This window comes from Saccopteryx leptura, chromosome 6 (genome assembly GCF_036850995.1).
Source record: "Saccopteryx leptura isolate mSacLep1 chromosome 6, mSacLep1_pri_phased_curated, whole genome shotgun sequence".
Classification (NCBI taxonomy): Eukaryota; Metazoa; Chordata; class Mammalia; order Chiroptera; family Emballonuridae; genus Saccopteryx; species Saccopteryx leptura.
In genome coordinates this window covers 126,718,220-126,735,754 of record NC_089508.1, presented here as the reverse complement: position 1 = coordinate 126,735,754, position 17,535 = coordinate 126,718,220, and the positions used below count along the sequence as shown (strand labels likewise).

The following is a 17,535-nucleotide window of genomic DNA, read 5'->3' as shown; positions in this document are numbered from 1 at the left end:
TTTCTTTATCTATTTCTTACAGGCCTGGATGAGAGAAATCTCTAGGATTACCTACAATCAAATGCTCCTACACTCCTATTCTCCAATACCCCAAGGAGAACTTCAGGAGGGAAATATCAAATAGGTAGGGATGACAGCAGGAAGAAGCCGCCTCTCAGCCCGAGAAGTTCCCTCCTGAATGTTCTCTAAACCCCCTTCTTTTTAAACCACACACATTCAGTCCTTCTAAAAACTTACACCACCCTGACCAGGCGGTGGCGCAGTGGATAGAGCGCAGGACTGGGATGCCGAGGACCCAGGTTCGAGACCCCGAGGTCGCCAGCTGGAGTGCGAGCTCATCTGGTTTGAGCAAAAGCTCACCAGCTTGGACCCAAAGTCGCTGGCTCAAGCAAGGGGTCACTCGGTCTGCTGAAGGCCCGCAGTCAAGGCACAAATGAGAAAGCAATCAATGAACAACTAACTGGTCGCAATGCGCAACGAAAATCTAATGATTGATGCTTCTCATCTCTCCGTTCCTATCTGTCCGTCCCTGTCTATCCCTCTCTGACTCTCTCTCTCTGTCTCTGTAAAAACAAAAACAAAAAAACCCCTTACACCAACAGGTCCCCTGTCTCTAAAAATCTCCACATGTCCTCCCATTCGAGAGGAACCAGACCAGCACGTCTCATGAGGCTTATCCAGGAGACCATGTATCACCATGTCACCCTGTTCAATCAGCACTCGCAGCAAGCAACTAACAATTATTACCTCGCAAAATTTTTTTACTTCCTCACTCAGGTTTTAGAAGACATAGCCTGGTTCAGACCTTACAGCACAGAAATTGATGACCTCCTTAACTGGATGAGGAACTTGGCTTGGCAAGGTTCTCTTCTTGAGTTCTCTACAGAAGAAGCAATAATTTTCCAATTTTTTCTCCCCTTTTTCCTCATCACCCCTTACCATATATTATAAAATTAATAACTGCCTTTCTTTTATATGTAACCATAGAGTTGAGAAATGATAGATATGTAAATTCCAAACTGCCCCCTTGATGTTCCACTTATCTGTCAGACCTCACCCTTACTGGACTATCGCCCCTGAGACAGAGGAATTCCAAAAAGCTGACAAGCCACTCCAAGGAGGGGCTCCGGACATACCAGGAGTTTTGATTTAACACCCACATGGTCGAATTTTTTCTTGACCCCATATAATTTGTCCCCCTAGCTTGTACTAGTGCACTTCTCCCGGAGGAGTGCCCCGGCAGGTCTTTCTCCTCTAATAAAGCCTGCACACCTGGTGATCGAGTGCTATCTCATTCTTACAGTTGCTCCGCATAACAAGAATATTAAAAACACACCACTAATTCAACCTTAAATTTCACAAAAGAATGAAACCAAGGAGGTAATGCTTTTGCCCTGTTCTGTACTGGTGAGATAATATCAATTATTTTCAGTTCTGAGCATCCTATCACATGCTTCAGAATTCAAAATCTTTGTAATTTTTGCCAAGATAATGGCTGGGGGAAATAGTACCCTTTAAATTTGCATTTTTCTGACTACTTATGAGGTTGACTCTTTACTGATAAAGAAATGCTGCTCAGCGGTAGAGCGTCGGCCTAGTGTGCGGAGGACCCGGGTTCGATTCCCGGCCAGGGCACACAGGAGAAGCGCCCATTTGCTTCTCCACCCCTCCGCCGCACTTTCCTCTCTGTCTCTTTCTTCCCCTCCCGCAGCCAAGGCTCCATTGGAGCAAAGATGGCCCGGGCGCTGGGGATGGCTCTGTGGCCTCTGCCTCAGGCGCTAGAGTGGCTCTGGTCGCAACATGGCGACGCCCAGGATGGGCAGAGCATCGCCCCCTGGTGGGCAGAGCATCGCCCCTGGTGGGCGTGCCGGGTGGATCCCGGTCGGGCGCATGCGGGAGTCTGTCTGACTGTCTCTCCGTTTCCAGCTTCAGAAAAATGGAAAAAAAAAAAAAAGAAATGCAAATAACTAATAAACTCCTGTAAAGTGCCTGTTAATAGTTCTTATCAATTTTCCTTAGGATTCTTCTTAAAATAAAAAAAATCTGTTACTGAAAGCTCTATTTTAATAAAGACCCCACCCTTTCTCAGTTATGTGCTACAAGTCTATTTTCTCCAAGTCTATCATTTGCATTTAGCTTTTATTTACAAGATTGTTCCTATATGTTTCTTTAAATGTGCATGTTGTCAAAATTTGTTAAGTTTTTGCTTAACACACTATTTCTGTTTCTCCTAAGATGGTCTCTCCTGTCAGATGATAAAAATGCTATCCCACTTTTTTATTCTTCACTTTTTTACATTTAGATCTTAGTTTGAAGTAGAAATCCAACTTTATTTTCTTCCACTTGGAAGTCTACTGGACCAATAAATACTCTTTAGTAAATAAAGCACATCCCCCTATGAACTGAACTGTCATTTTCATACTATCTGAAAGTCCCATAATTATCTGTAACAGCCATATTTTATTCTTTTCTATTGTCTATTCTTGGGCCAGCACCATGTTGTTTTCATTAGGGAAGGTTTATTGTAATTTTTTTTTTAATTAAGTGAGAGACAGAGAGGCAGTGAGACAGACTCTCGCAATGCACCACAACCTGGATCCATCTGGCAAGCCCCATACCGGGTGGATCTGCCCATCTGGGGCCACTGCTTCGTTGTTCATCAACCGAGCTATTTTGGCGCCTGATGCGAGGCTATAGCCCGGGCCCTCAGTGCCCGGGCCAATGTGCTCAAACCAGTTGAGCCATGGCTGCAGGAAGTGAAAAGAGAGAGAGAGAGAGAGAGAGAGGGAACACCACTGCGAGGCTATAGAGCCGTCCTCAGTGCCTGAAGCCAACTCACTCGAACCATTCTAGCCATGGCTGGGGGTAAGGGGCAGGGAGAAGGGGAAGGGCAGGGGTAGAGAACAAATGGTTGCTTCTCCTGTGTGCCCTGACCAGGAATTGAACCCGGGACTTCCACACACTGGGCCAACGCTCTACTGCTTAGCCTACCTGCCAGGGCCTATTGTAATTAATATCCTGGCTTCCTCACCTTTATTCTTTTCTCAGTTTTCTAGAACGTGTCCACGTATAGGCCCTTTCTCTATACATATATAATAATACTAACCTGGGTCCAAACTGTGAGAGGTATGCATTACCTTATGACTTAAAAATGCAGTTAATTCAGCCTGACCAGGCAGTGGCACAGTGGATAGAGCATTGGACTGGGATGCAGAAGACCCAGGTTCGAGACCCCGAGGTCGCCAGCTTGAGCGCGGGCTCATCTGGCTTGAGCAAAAAAAAAAAAAAAAGCCCACCAGCTTGAACCCAAGGTCGCTGGCTCCAGCAAGGGGTCACTCAGTCTGCTGAAGGCCCGCGGTCAAGGCACATATGAGAAAGCAATCAATGAACAACTAACTAAGGTGTTGCAACGTGCAATGAAAAACTAATGATTGATGCTTCTCATCTCTCTTTGTTCCTGTCTGTCCCTGTCTATCCCTCTCTCTGACTCACTCTCTGTCTCTGTAAAAAATAAAAAAATTAAAAAAAAATGCAGTTAATTCAGCTGATAGAAAGATTTTCATTTAAATCCTGCACAGTGTAGCCCTGGCCGGTTGGCTCAGCGGTAGAGCGTCGGCCTGGCGTGCGGGGGACCCGGGTTCGATTCCCGGCCAGGGCACATAGGAGAAGCGCCCATTTGCTTCTCCACCCCTCCCCTCCTTCCTCTCTGTCTCTCTCTTCCCCTCCCGCAGCCAAGGCTCCATTGGAGCAAAGATGGCCCGGGCGCTGAGGATGGCTCCTTGGCCTCTGCCCCAGGCACTAGAGTGGCTCTGGTAGGGGCAGAGTGACTCCCCGGAGGGGCAGAGCATTGCTCCCTGGTGGGCAGAGCATTGTCCCTGGTGGGCGTGCCGGATGGATCCCGGTCGGGCGCATGCGGGAGTCTGTCTGACTGTCTCTCCCCATTTCCAGCTTCAAAAATTAAAAAAAAAAAAAAAAAATCCTGCACTGTGTATAAAAATAAAAGAGTAGAAAATAATTGCACAGGCAAATGCAACTGACATGTATGGTGGACACTGTGCCTCTCATTTGAAACCAATAACAAGGTACTTTACATGGAAGAAAACTGAAGCACAGGTAGGAAAATGAAAGAAGAGTGTTAGGCCAAGAATCTGATTATCAGAAAAAAAAACAGAGAGAGAAAACACCCAGTACTGGAGGTATAAAGATCAAACATGATAGAGTTTACTAACATTTTATCTGTCAGGTCGGCTTTAGCTCAAGCAGTGACTTTGTCATGGCAGACTTACTAATATTTTATCTGTTCAACCCCATCCACACAGAGGTAAAGAAATAAACTAGCCATTTTATAGCTGGTCATAGCCAAGCTTCTATCAGACAAGAATAATGGTTGAGCTCACTGAAGTAATAGTCATGTGAATTAGAGGGACTCCTTTTCCAATTTTCAGAGATTATGAATCCATCCACAAACAGCAATAGAGAATATAAACATTATTGCTTTCCCAAGCACAGAACCTCCAAAGAGTCTGCTCCAATTCCTACCAAAAACACATTTGAGAGCTCTGGTAACCATTAGAATAGGAATGTAGCTATTCTACTTCCCACTCTAAACCCCACAAAATGTACCAAGAGAAATACTTTCCTATAAAATATGAAACAACCCCAAACCACAGACCCACAGACCAGAAGCAGTCTTTCAAATACAATACAATCTGGGACAAGCTGATGATGAACACCATGAGTCTGTATATACCTCTACATATTGAAGCACTGCTGGCTTTCCCTGAACATACAGAGGAGGTCTCAAAGATTTTTATTTAAAACAAAGATAAATGAGGGTGCAGACAAATCACAGGAGAGACAGCAGGCACCCTTCTGGGGGTGCAGTGCCTACGGAGGCAGGGTGAGGGTAACAGGACGAGGGAGAGACAACGTGTGCACACCATGCTCATTCTCTGACTCCTAAATCAGAGGGCCTATGAGTGAGCGGAGACGCCATGACACTGGGACACTCAGCATGGGCTCAACAGAAGACATATATCCCCAAACAGACAACCATGTTACACCGAGAGCTGCAGTGTACTCCCCGTCCTGGGTGAGCTATTCACCTGAAAAGAGGGAACACCAGGGCTCAGAGATTCTTGGTTCTTAGTCATAGAACAGAGACACCTTTGTGAGGGAGCACGGAGAACAAGAGTGAACTGAATGACCCAGAGGCCCACACTATGACTGCATACAACAACAACAACTTCAAGCTTTTACCATATTTTTTTTTCCTTCTTTTTCCAAGTGAGAGGAGGGGAGACAGAGTCCCTCATGTGCCTCAACCAGGATCTACCTGGCAACCCCTGCCTGGAGCCGATGCTCTGCCCATCTGGGGCCAAGCTCGCAATTGAACATTTTTAGTGCCTGAGGTGGAGGCTGCACGGAGCCATCCTCAGTGCCTGGACCAATGTGTTCAAACCAGTCGAGCCATGGCTGTAGGAGTTGAAAAGAGGGAGAGAGGGGGGGAGAGAGAGAGAGAGAGAGAGAGAAGGGGAAGGGGAAGGAGAAGGGGAAGGGGAAGGGGAAAGGGAAAGGGAAGGGGAAGAGGAAGGGGGAAGAGGAAGGGGGAAGGTTGGAGAAGCAGATGGTCACTTCTCCTATGTGCCCTGACCAAGAATCAAACCCAGGACATCCACAGACCACGCCAACGCTCTACCACTGAGCCAACCAGTCAGGGCCCATATTTGAGGCACTATTCTAAGAGTTTTACAAATTCTAACTATGCTAATCCTCACAGCAGCCCCAGGAGGTATGTACTCTTATCATCTCCATTTTACGGAGGAGGAAAACGAAGCTCCAAGAAGTTAAGTAAATTCCCTACAGTTATACAGCCAGGGACCAGGAGACCCAGAATCTGAACCCACTCAGTTAGGTAGAGAGCACAGGCTTTTAACTACTATGCCTCTCCCACATTAATGATAAAAAAAAAACTGGCAAGCCCACATAGGACAAAGAATCTGGATTTGCAGAGGAAATGCTGACGTACCTTGTACTGTCAGTTCCGCCTGGGCTTCGATTGTCTCATTTCCATTGTCGGCGACACAGACGTAAGTCCCAGCATCATCCTCAGTGACGTCGCTGATCTCCAGGCTCCCTCCTGCCAGCAGTGCCGATCCTACAGAACTGTGTTTAGAAAACAGATATATTTCAGATATAGGAAAACAATACCTGAGAAACCTACCACATAAAACGGAGGAAACACCTAAGCAGTATTATTACTTACATGGCTTTCGATGGACAAAGACCACATAAAATTATCAGAATTTAATTTAGTCCAATTTGCTTTCATCATATTTTTCATACATGAATATCACAAATGCAAATCAAAATGTTATAATGAACTATCTCCAGCACTCCTAATCATTCCTTATGAGATGCTGCTTTTGTGACTGATTCCACTTCCTATTGTTCACCCCTGCATCCCTTGTGTCCAGTTTTTTGTTTGTTTTACATAGAATGTAATTTTGAAGTCTGCAGTTGACCTGAGTATCACTCCACCACAGCTATGCCACACTGAGGTGACTAATAGAAAGAGTAGAAGGTCAGATCAGAAACAGTAAGTCAGAGGGTTACAGAGCCTACTGAGAGCTTCCTATCATGATGTGGCTGAGAAAAGGAGGGAGAAGAAGGGATGGGGGAAGGGCAGTGCCAGGGAGCAGTTTGCTGGATGTGGTGACAAGGCATGGAGCAGCCACCAGCATGCCACTATCAATAAGATGCTGATTATTACCAACCCAGCTCTACCTCGTAATTTAAATTGATTTAAAGGGAAAGTAAAATAATCCTGTAACATCAAGGAAGGAATCACAAATCAATTATTATGATCAAAGTTTTATCAAGTGAACCAGTTTAGTTCATTTGAAGAGTCTGGAGACTCAAAATTTTACTTTGAGGTTCTATGCCCAAACTGGTTTTCATAGGCAGATTTTTCTCTCAAATCATAATACTGTTATATTTTTCATTTGCATCTATGCTCCAACAAGAAATGTTCTGATCATTTGGCTTTACATGTAGAATTCCTGATGGGGGGAAAAAATCAGAGGAAATGACTTCTGAGTCTGTGCCACAGTTATAATTCTCAACCTAAGTAAAGCGCTATTCTGGCTTCAATTTCAGTACACCGTGAGTTTGGGTAATTAAGTCTTCCTGAATCTGATAAACAAGATAAAGTTCCAGCACAAAGAAAGAGGAAAGCCAGAATCAGGTTTGGTAACTTCTCTAAGAAGAACCCTGCAAGGTCATTACCAAACCTTATTAAGTAGCTTTCCTATTCAAAATATAGTAATTTTGTGTGACGGGACAGAGAAGCAAGACAACTGATAATGGAGCAGAGCAAAAAAAAATTGGGGTAAAACAGATGAGACAAAATAAGAAAAAATTACAAACATTAAAATGCTGTATTTTACCCTTGGATAAAATCACTACTAAGCTTCAGAAACAGAAAACAACATTCACAAACGGGAAATCAGCAATGTAGACAGACGACCCCCAGCCGAGAGGAACAAAATCTGAAACACGAGCTAGTATGATACTCTGGAAATCAGGATGCAGTCCTGACATCTAATAATTGTACTAGAAACGCTCCTGGTACTTGCTGCGCCTCCACTGGCCGAAGCTGAGGGCCAGCACGGTAGCGGTCAGCCCTCCTTCAGGGAGCCAATTTCACTCTCCTGAAAAGAAGTCCAAGAGGATGAGTATCTTTAACTTGTTCATGAAACTGAATGATGGCTTACAGTAAAATGGCAATCAAGCCTTCACAACTCCAAATTTTAAAAATACAGGCTAATGAAACCATACGTGAAAAAGTATGCTCAGTCAGTGGACCCAAGTTAAGCCTCGTGTGGCTGAACCGAAAGGGTGTGCTGTCTGTCCGTGAGTAGCCAGGGTCCGTCTAGAGGAGTCTGGTGTGCTAAGGAGACCTAGATTTTTGGCCAAAGGGGAAGGCTTTTAAGCAGATGGATAACATGATCAGATCTAGTGAAGAAACAATAGGAGTGGGAAAAAGACTAAAAGCAGGAAGTTCAGCTGTAAAGTTATTTAATGGTCCAGAATTAAGAGAAAGAGAGGAACTATGACAGCAACAAAAGGGGCAAAGAGAAGGCAAAACGTATTGACTCCTCTTCAAGAAAAGCTGAGAAATGAAGGTCAGGAGCGAATGCAGGCCTGGCATGCCTGTGCTAGGCAGCACCCTTGAGACGCAGCTTGAGCATAGTCAGTGCCACCAGGCACCTCAGTGAGAAAATCAGACACCCAGGGCCATGATTCTACAAAGCTGTTCAGCCAAAGAAACTGCCAGAGAATTAGAACAGGGAGTTTTCCTGACCAAAGTAACCCTTGAACTAAGATTCGAAAATAGGTTGAAACAGATACAATGAGGGGGAAGGAAAGATTTCAGAAAGAAGACCAGCCCATGCAAAGGAACCAGGGCAGCAAGGATCAACTGCATATGGGGATCCGAAAATAACCAGTGTGGCAGGTATAAGAGAGAAAAAAAGAGCAGTGAGGATGGAGCGGACCACGCAAGGCTTCAAAGCCATTTTTAAGAATCTGAGTCCTACCTGACCAGGTGGTGGTGCAGTGGATAGAGCATCGGACTGGGACATGGAGGACTCAGGTTCGAAACCCCGAGGTACTCAGTTTGAGCGCGGGCTCACTAGCTGGAGAGAGGGGTTGCTGGCTGGCTTGAGCGTGGGATCACAGACATGACCCCATGGTTGCTAGTTTGAGCCCAAAGGTCTCTGACTTGAGCCCAAGGTCGCTGGCTTAAGGCTGGAGCCCCGTAGTCAAGGCACATATGAGAAAGCAATCAATTAACAACTAAGGAGCTGAAACAAAGAATTGATGCTTCTCATCTCTCTCCTTTTCTGTCTGTTCCTCTTTCTGTCTCTCTCTCCCTGTCATAAAAAAACTGAGTCTTCACCTAAAAACAGTAGAAATCCATTAAACATTTAAAAAGTGGCTGGGGGTTGCTGGTGATGTGGTGAGGTTTGAGCACAGAGAAACTTGGTCTGGTGGGGTGGGAACCTACACTTGGAAGGAGGCCAGAGCACGTGTGGGAAGAAAAGTTAGGAGGCCACTGAAGGAGATGAGATACTGGACAGTACAGATCCTGAAGATGGATAAACTAACTCAACAGAGAAATGGAGGGAGAAACATGTCAAAGACTTGAGGCTGGGGCAGTAAATGAGAAGGGAAAAGGAAAACTGCTTGTCTAACTCAGGTGTCGTGTGTGCTGTATCTGAGTGGCAGAAAGGGAAGCCCTTTAGAGGCGAAAGAGAAGACAAGGGGGAGGAAAAATTTAAAAATAAATACATAATCATAGAAGAGCTGGAGAGCACACACACTAAGAAGCTCCAGAAAACAAAAGGACGTTTTAGTCATGCCAAGCCAGCAGGAAAGGAAGAGTCTGTACATCTCATATACTCTCTGGCACAAAACTGTCACTTTCTTTAAACTTTTTACACTGAGGTAACTATAGATTCACATGCAGTTCTAAGAAATAGTACAGAGAGACACCATGTGCCCTTTCCCCAGATCCCCCTGTGGTAATATCTCATAAATCACCACTGCTTCACACTGTTCTTTTATACCATCCCCCACCTCCTCATTAACCTCTGGCAACCACTAATCTGTTCTCCATGTCAATAATTTTTTTCTTTCAAGAAGAATGTTATATAAATGGGATCAAACAGTATACAACCTTTGGGGACTGGCCTTTTTCACTTGGACAATCCTCTGAGGATCTGTCTAGGTTGCTGCACTGATTAACAGTTCACTCCTTTTATGACTCAGCAGTAATTCCACAGGACGAAGATGCCAGTTTGTTCAACCACTCACTAGGTGGAGGATGTATCTGGTGGTTTCCAGTTTGGTGTTATAATAAATAAAATCACTATAAACATACACAGGCAGGTTCCTATGTGAACGGAAGTTTGCATCTACGAAATAAGCAGCTCAGGAATGTCAATGTTAGGTCATATGGCCATTGCACCTATTAAGTGTTTTAAAAAACTGCCCAACAGTTTCTAGAGTGGCTGTGCCAGTTGACGTTCCCGCCAGCGATGTCGGGGCGATCCTGCTTCTCCACAGCCTTGACAGCATTTGGTGTTAGCATTTTTAAAAAAAATTTTTAAGCTATTATATGTGAGTAGTGATATCTCACCATGTTTCTAATCTGCATTTCCCTAATGGCCAATAATGTTAAACAACTTTTCCTGTGCTTATTTGCCATCCGTGTATCTTTTTCAGTGAAATATCTACTCATATCTTTGTCTGGTTTGGTCCCAATGTGGATCGTTTGTGTATTCTCTCTTTTTCCAGTTCACTGATTCTTCCTCTGTTCTGCCCAGTCTGCTGCTGAGCCTGTCCAAGGAGGGTCTCGGTTTTTTGGTTCTTCTCGAGATGCAAAATTTGCCACATGGTTTTTCTTTCAATCTTTTGTTTCTCTGAGGAGACTTTCTCTTTGCTGAGACATTCTGTTTCCACTGGTTTCAGGTATGTTCCTAATGGCTCCCTGAAGCATTTCTATGATGACTACTGTACAATCTATGTCAGGTAATGCTAACAACCTGTCATCTCAATGTTGGCATCAACTGACTGTCTTTTCTCACTTGAGGTTTTCTGGTTCTTTGTATGATGACTGATTTTCTATTGAAATCTGAATATTCTGGGACTCACTAAGCCTTTGTTTTGGCTTCTTCTGATACCACTCTCGCCAAGGAAGCGGGAGAGGCAGCTGTGGGGCAGCTGTGTTAGCCTTGCTCGCTGGGGTACCAGCTGTGAGCACTTTGCTTGATTAGTGCATGAGCACCTGGCAGTGCCATGTGTGCATAGCCTATATAAGGCTGTGGGTGCTTGCGCTCGAGAGAGATGGGGATTGCGGCTGGTGGATTACCTGCATGCTGCTGTGAGGGGCCAGTTTGCTGTTTGTTTGCCTGAGAGGTGGTTTCCCGTCTGTGTGCTTGTCTGCTGTTGTGAGACTTTATTAAATAAAATGGCTCAACCCTTTCCAACTCCACAATTTCTCTACTATCTGCCCAAATCCAATGTGAACCTGCCTGGCTGCGGCCACCGGCATTACAGCATCTCATCGTTGTCGGGTGGAGGCAGAAGTCCAGGTTCCCCAGTCCATTAGCCCCTGAGCAGGTGGGGGCCTCCTCATTAACGCCTAGCAGGGTTGAAAGTCCTGGCTCCCCACTAAGCCTCATGGACACGACCCCCGGCTGAGTGCAGCCCAAGTGCCTCATTCCTGCTCCAGGGCAGGGGAAGGTCTGACTCTCTACTAGGCCTTCTCTGATATCCCATTTGGGAAAGGGACAAAGTGTCTCTTACTGGGGATGGGACATAAGTCCAGGCTCTCCCACGTGGTTTCCACAAATACTGCCTGGCGGGAACAAAAGTCTTGGCTCCCTACCTAACCTCTGATACCACACTCAGGGAGGCTGAATGACCTCACCCCAGCCTGGCAAGGATGGAAGTTGAGGCCTCCCACGTGGCCTTTGCTGGCATGGGTGAGGGCAGGGCCAGTTCCTTCCATGGTGCTGTGCTGGAGTTGGAGTGACTACAGTCTAACAGCTCTGCCGTGCTAGGCTGCCCTCCCCTGGTTCTTAGGCTACAGAGCACACTCTCTGCTAGAGCCGTCCTGTGACTGCCTACTGGTATCTCGAAGTTGCCAGCTTCTTTAGCTTACACTGGCACACAGGAGGCGAAAACAAATTCAGGGAATTCACCATTGCAATGTTTTCTGGATGCCAAAGTCCCTAACGTACCAGTCAGTCTTCCTCTCTCCACCTTCCAGAGTCTTACTATTGCTTTACATATGATTTCCATGGTTTTTAGTTGTACTAAGTTAGCTAGAAGAATAGGGAAAAATACAGCTACTCCATCTTCCTAGAAAACAAGTCCTCAACTTGTCTTTCAAACAAATTGTTTTAATAATTAAAAAAAATTTTTTAATTATTTTTTAGAGAGAAAAGGAGACAGAGAGAAACATGGCTTTATTGTTCCACTTATTTATGCAATCAATTGTTTGATTCTTGTATGTGCATTTAAAAAAATTGTTTTTGTGAGACAGAGCGAGGGATAGGGACAGACAGGCAGAAAGAGAGAGATGAGAAGCATCAATTCTTCATTGCAGCACCTTAGTTGTTCGTTGATTGCGTTCTCATATGTGCCTTGATGGTGGGAGGGGCTACAGCAGAGCAAGTGACCTCTTGCTCAAGCTAGCGACCTTGGGCTCAAACCAGCGACCTTGGGGCTCATGCCAGTGGCCATAGGGTCATGTCCATGATCCCATGCTCAAGCAGAGACCCTATGCTCAAGTCAGTGACCTTGGTGTTTCAAACCTGGGTCCTCTGCGTCCCAGTCCAACACTCTATCCACTGCACCACCTCCTGGTCAGGGCGCTTTCTTTTCTTTCTTTTTTTTTTTTTTTAATTTGAGAGGGAGGAGGCAGAGACAGACTCCTGCATGTGTCCTGAAAGGGATCCACCCAGCAAGCCAACTAGGGGGTGATGCTGTGCCCATCTGGGACGTTGCTCTGTTGCTCAGCAACCTAACTCTTATTAGCACCTCAGTGTCCTGAGCCAAACTGCTCAAATCATTTGAGCCATGGCTATGGGAGGGTGGGTGAGAGGGGATGGGAGAGGGAGAGGGAGGAGAAGGAGACAGGGAGGGAGAGAGAGAGCGAGAGAGAGGTCAGAGGGGATGCAGTGGAGAAGCAGATGGTTGTTTCTCCTGTGTGACCTGACTGGGACTTGAACCTGAGACTTCCACACGCTTGGCTGACACTCTACTGCTGAGCCAACTGGCCAGAGCCTTATGTGCATTTTTATAACCATAATCTATCTGTCCCTTTGCAGCTGGGTTCTGATCATTCTACGAAGATATAACATTATTTGATTACTAAATTACATTTTGCTGTTAGTCACACTGCACTGTATAGCATGTGTACTTCCTGGATTCTTAGATTTTCTCCTTTTAAAATAAAACTATTCAATAAATAGGTACATTTCCACCACTGCCACCACCCCTCCAAAAGCTGTATTTGGTAGAATCTGAACAAATTTGGTCAAAAGACTAAGTATAACAATTTTTAAGCCATTTATGAAAGCAGTGGTAATGGTTTAAAATATTCATTTTCAAAGATATCTTAAGTTTAGTAATAGAGAAAGATATCTAACGATTTAAGTTTTTTGTTTTTTATTTTAACTAGAGCCAATCCAGTACTATCTGGATTTCTAGCCACATTTGTTTCTTTCAATTTCTAAATTTTTTCCTAATTTGGAGTCTAAGTAATTTATTAGCTAAGGCTCATTTACGTATTTCTTAAGGCTTTCGCTCAAAGACACTCTAACTACTTCTAAGTAACTTGATTCACTTTAGTGTTCTATCACCTACCTCTGTTTTCCTGTATTACATTCAAACATTCGACCACAATATACTGGTCTCCACTCTCCCCATACCAGGCACTGTGCCCGGGTCTGGAAATACCAACATGAACAGCACCCACACTTCACTACTCTTACAGCTTCCTGGGAGAAAGATGTATCAAAAGGATGCTTCTCAGACTTTTCTACCACATAATCCAAGCATGAAGGAGCCTGGAGAAGTAAAGCAATCTTAAGAGTTTCCTGATTTATCCTTAAAACTCAGAGGAAGATGACCAGCCATGGTAAGCCACACTGGATCTAATTTAAAAACATTTCCCCTAAGAAATATCTCTGAGTGAAATCAAATGTAACAATTTGATATAACATAAAAGGAAGATATGTAACATTTCTACCATTTCTATACCCCTGACCCACCTAGACCCCCAGTCCGAGAGTCATTCTGCTATGAGAACAATTTTCGACCATGCAGTATAAAACAGTTATCCTACCTATACCTCTCTTGGCATCCATGACATACCTTGTAATAATTTCTTCATAGCATTTACCATACACTGAAAATTTATTCTTGTATGATTATTGTCGGACTTTTACCCACTAGAATACAAGCACATTAAAAGCAAAAACTTGGTACACGATTAATGGCTGGATTCCCAGCACCTAGGACAGTGCCAAACATAACCAGCATTCAACAAGTATTTGTTGAATATTTAATAAACAAATGAGAATCACACAAACCCTCACTTTTATTTCTTATGTAGGAGAGCAGACTCCTTATTTTACATATTTCCAGAATGTCCTTCTATGACAAAATATTAAAAATTTAAGTTACCGCCCTGGCCGGTTGGCTCAGCGGTAGAGCGTCGGCCTAGCGTGCGGAGGACCCGGGTTCGATTCCCGGCCAGGGCACACAGGAGAAGCGCCCATTTGCTTCTCCACCCCTCCGCCGCGCCTTCCTCTCTGTCTCTCTCTTCCCCTCCCGCAGCCAAGGCTCCATTGGAGCAAAGATGGCCGGGCACTGGGGATGGCTCCTTGGCCTCTGCCTCAGGCGCTAGAGTGGCTCTGGTCGCAACATGGCGACGCCCAGGATGGGCAGAGCATCGCCCCTGGTGGGCGTGCCGGGTGGATCCCGGTCGGGCACATGCGGGAGTCTGTCTGACTGTCTCTCCCTGTTTCCAGCTTCAGAAAAATGCAAAAAAAAAAAAAAAAAATTTAAGTTACCTATTTCAGCTTTCCCACTTGTGATAAACATTTTATTCTCACATGTAGCCAATGAGAATTTCTTCTGTGAGAGTTTGACATTTTTATTCCCCCTACTTTAATGTTCCTTATGTTTGTTAGCATACATTTAACAAAATCCCTGGAAGTCTTATAAATTCCTTATATAATACTTAGATGGGAAAGGAGAAGAAAAGGCTTAAAATACAGATAGAAGCAGTGGAACTGGATGGCTGTTAAGACAAAAACCAGGTGATGCTGGAGATGATGCCGTCAGCTCTAACGGAGCAGGTGGGAGATAACGTGACTGTATCCCACCATCCCCTCGGCTCCTGAAGGCTGACAGCCATGCTGACTGGACAAACCTCCCTTTTTACGTCCTGGGTACAGAACTACACACGTGAAGACCGCCTGCTTCCTCTGGATTATAAACTGACATGCTCTAGACCTGCTTAATCCATGTGGCTAGAATGACTGCGGAACCAAAGTTCTAAAATTATGTTTAATCTTCACTTAAATGCTGAAGCAACACTAAACACCAACTTCATTGCTTTGGCAAGACTGCCCTGCACTGCAGGGTACGCTGCATAAATTATCAGCATGCTTGGCAGCACAAGTGTACTTCTTACTCTTTCAACGCAGCCACCAGAAAATTTTAAATCTTACCTGTGGCTTGCATCATACTTCTATTGGACAACACTGCCCTAGAACAATGGTCCACAACTGGAGACAAACTGCCCCCCAAGAGACACCCAGTGATACCCAGGAACAATGTCGGTTGTCACAAGTTGGGAGTGCTATTGGCATCAAGTGGGTAGGATTCAGGATATTAAATACCCTGCAATGCACGGGATTACTTGTTTTGGAAACAAAGCATACCTAACCACCTCCACCACCACCACCATCTCAGCTCTCTTATCCAAACACAAGTGAGAAAAGTGTCAGACCATAGAAGCAACAAGGGAATGGGATGGATGCCATGGTGGTTGATGTTAACAGAAAAAGCTTTTGTGGAAGGTGAAGAATTTGCCATCATAGAAGAAGCTGACGTTACTTAAAAAGGCAAAAATAAATAAATAAATAACGTCTGAGTAAAGGGAAAAACTATCAACAAAATGCATATGAGAGTAAGAAGTCTCAGGCTAGTCAGGACTGGAAACTCTTACAGTAATTTAGAGAAGGAGGTCCTGAGGCCATAAGCTAAGGGTCCTAGAGCTCAGAAAGAACAAATGAAAGAAATATCCCTTAACATTTTGAAAGCATCTTTTCTTTAAACATCCTAATCAAAGACAGCAGATAAACATATGTTAAGGATGATAAAAGCATTATGATATGTTTAAATTGAAAAAAGTAAAAAATACATTTTTAAAATTAATCAATAGCCCCAAATAAGATCAGCCCAAGTTTCCACCTAAGGCTGGAAAAGCTTTTAGGAACATGTTACCTTTCTGTGTCCAGTGCCTCCTCATTCTTTATCCATCTAATGGCTGGGACAGGAAGTCCCGAAGCAACACATGGCAACACTACGCTCTGACCAATGACTCTCACCAGGGAAGAAGGCTGTTTCAAAAACACCAAGTTTGATGTGACCTCAGGATCTAGGGAAAAAAAATACATATATACAGGTATATATTATTTATTATTATTATTATTATATTATTATTTTAAAATAAAAGATTAGGAAAGCACTTTACCACTTTAATGATAAGGAATGGAAAATTTGTATTCAATCAGTGTGGCTTCATATGACAAAATATTTTAAGCAAAAGTGACACAAGAGAATTCCACTTAAATGACCAAACATTTCTCAAAAAACTTCTCTGTGCAAAGCACTATGCTAGGTTCTCTGGGGTCTTAAAGATATGTAAGTTATAGCTCCTGCCTTCAAGGTACTTACTCATTAACTGAGGGTGGTTCATTGAAGTTAACATGTATCCTCTATTTTAAAAGATATGAAAAAGTGAATGCCTTGTGAGTGATATAAAGACAGAGAAGACTGAACAGGCTCAGGGCACTCCGCAGCTCCTTCCCTACTCACAGCAATGCCATAAAGGTTTCCTTTCCTTCCTGGCTGTGCCTGTGTGTTATTTCTGGAAAGCTTTCTGAGTTCTCATCTTTAACCTGGTTCATGCAGTCTGTCAATCCTTTTTTGATTGTAAAATGGTGCAACTATCAGACTACCACTGTCTGTGTTCACACATTTGCTCTTTATGGACATATAAAAAGGCCCCCCTCTGGCCCTGGCCGGTTGGCTCAGTGGTAGAGCGTCAGCCTGGCATGCAGGAGTCCCGGGTTCGATTCCTGGCCAGGGCACACAGGAGAAGCGCCCATCTGCTTCTCCACCCCTCCCCCTCTCCTTCCTCTCTGTCTCTCTCTTCCCCTCCCGCAGCCAAGGCTCCATTGGAGCAAAGTTGGCCTGGGTGCTGAGGATGGCTCTGTGGCCTCTGCCTCAGGCGCTAGAATGGCTCTGGTTGCAACAGAGCAACACCCCAGATGGGCAGAGCATCGCCCCCTGGTGGGCATGCCGGGTGGATCCCGGTCAGGCGCATGTGGGAGTCTGTCTGACTGCCTCCCCATTTCCAACTTCAGGAAAATACAAAAAAAAAAAAAGGCCCCCCCTCTTATGGATAAAAGAAGATTTCCTAAGTTTTGTTGATACCATATTTCTAGTGTTCAGTTTTGAGAAAAGGAAAACATTCTCAGGCAAGGAAATGTGACTCCTGTCACCAAACTCATAGGAAAAGATGTTTTATAGTCATGGTAACCAGTGTCATATCTAGCTTAAAACTTGTGAAACAAATGATAACAGTTCTGTAGTCATGGTAACAAGTAGAAATGGTCTAACAGATCATTTACAACTCGCTTCAATGAACATGCCTCTGAAGCC

The 17,535-nt window shown here is 44.4% G+C and overlaps 1 protein-coding gene across 6 annotated transcripts in view; it reads right to left on the bottom strand.

Moving 5' to 3' along the window:
- The window catches only part of NEO1 (neogenin 1), a 227,818-nt gene that overhangs the window by 124,259 nt on the left and 86,024 nt on the right, over positions 1-17,535 (bottom strand). For all 6 annotated transcript variants that reach the window (XM_066388533.1, XM_066388536.1, XM_066388538.1 and 3 more), the window contains 2 exons: positions 16,093-16,246; positions 6,029-6,165 (listed from right to left, as the gene is read on the bottom strand). In XM_066388533.1, coding sequence (XP_066244630.1) covers positions 6,029-6,165; positions 16,093-16,246 — 291 coding nt within the window. The remainder of the gene's footprint in view (positions 1-6,028; positions 6,166-16,092; positions 16,247-17,535) is intronic.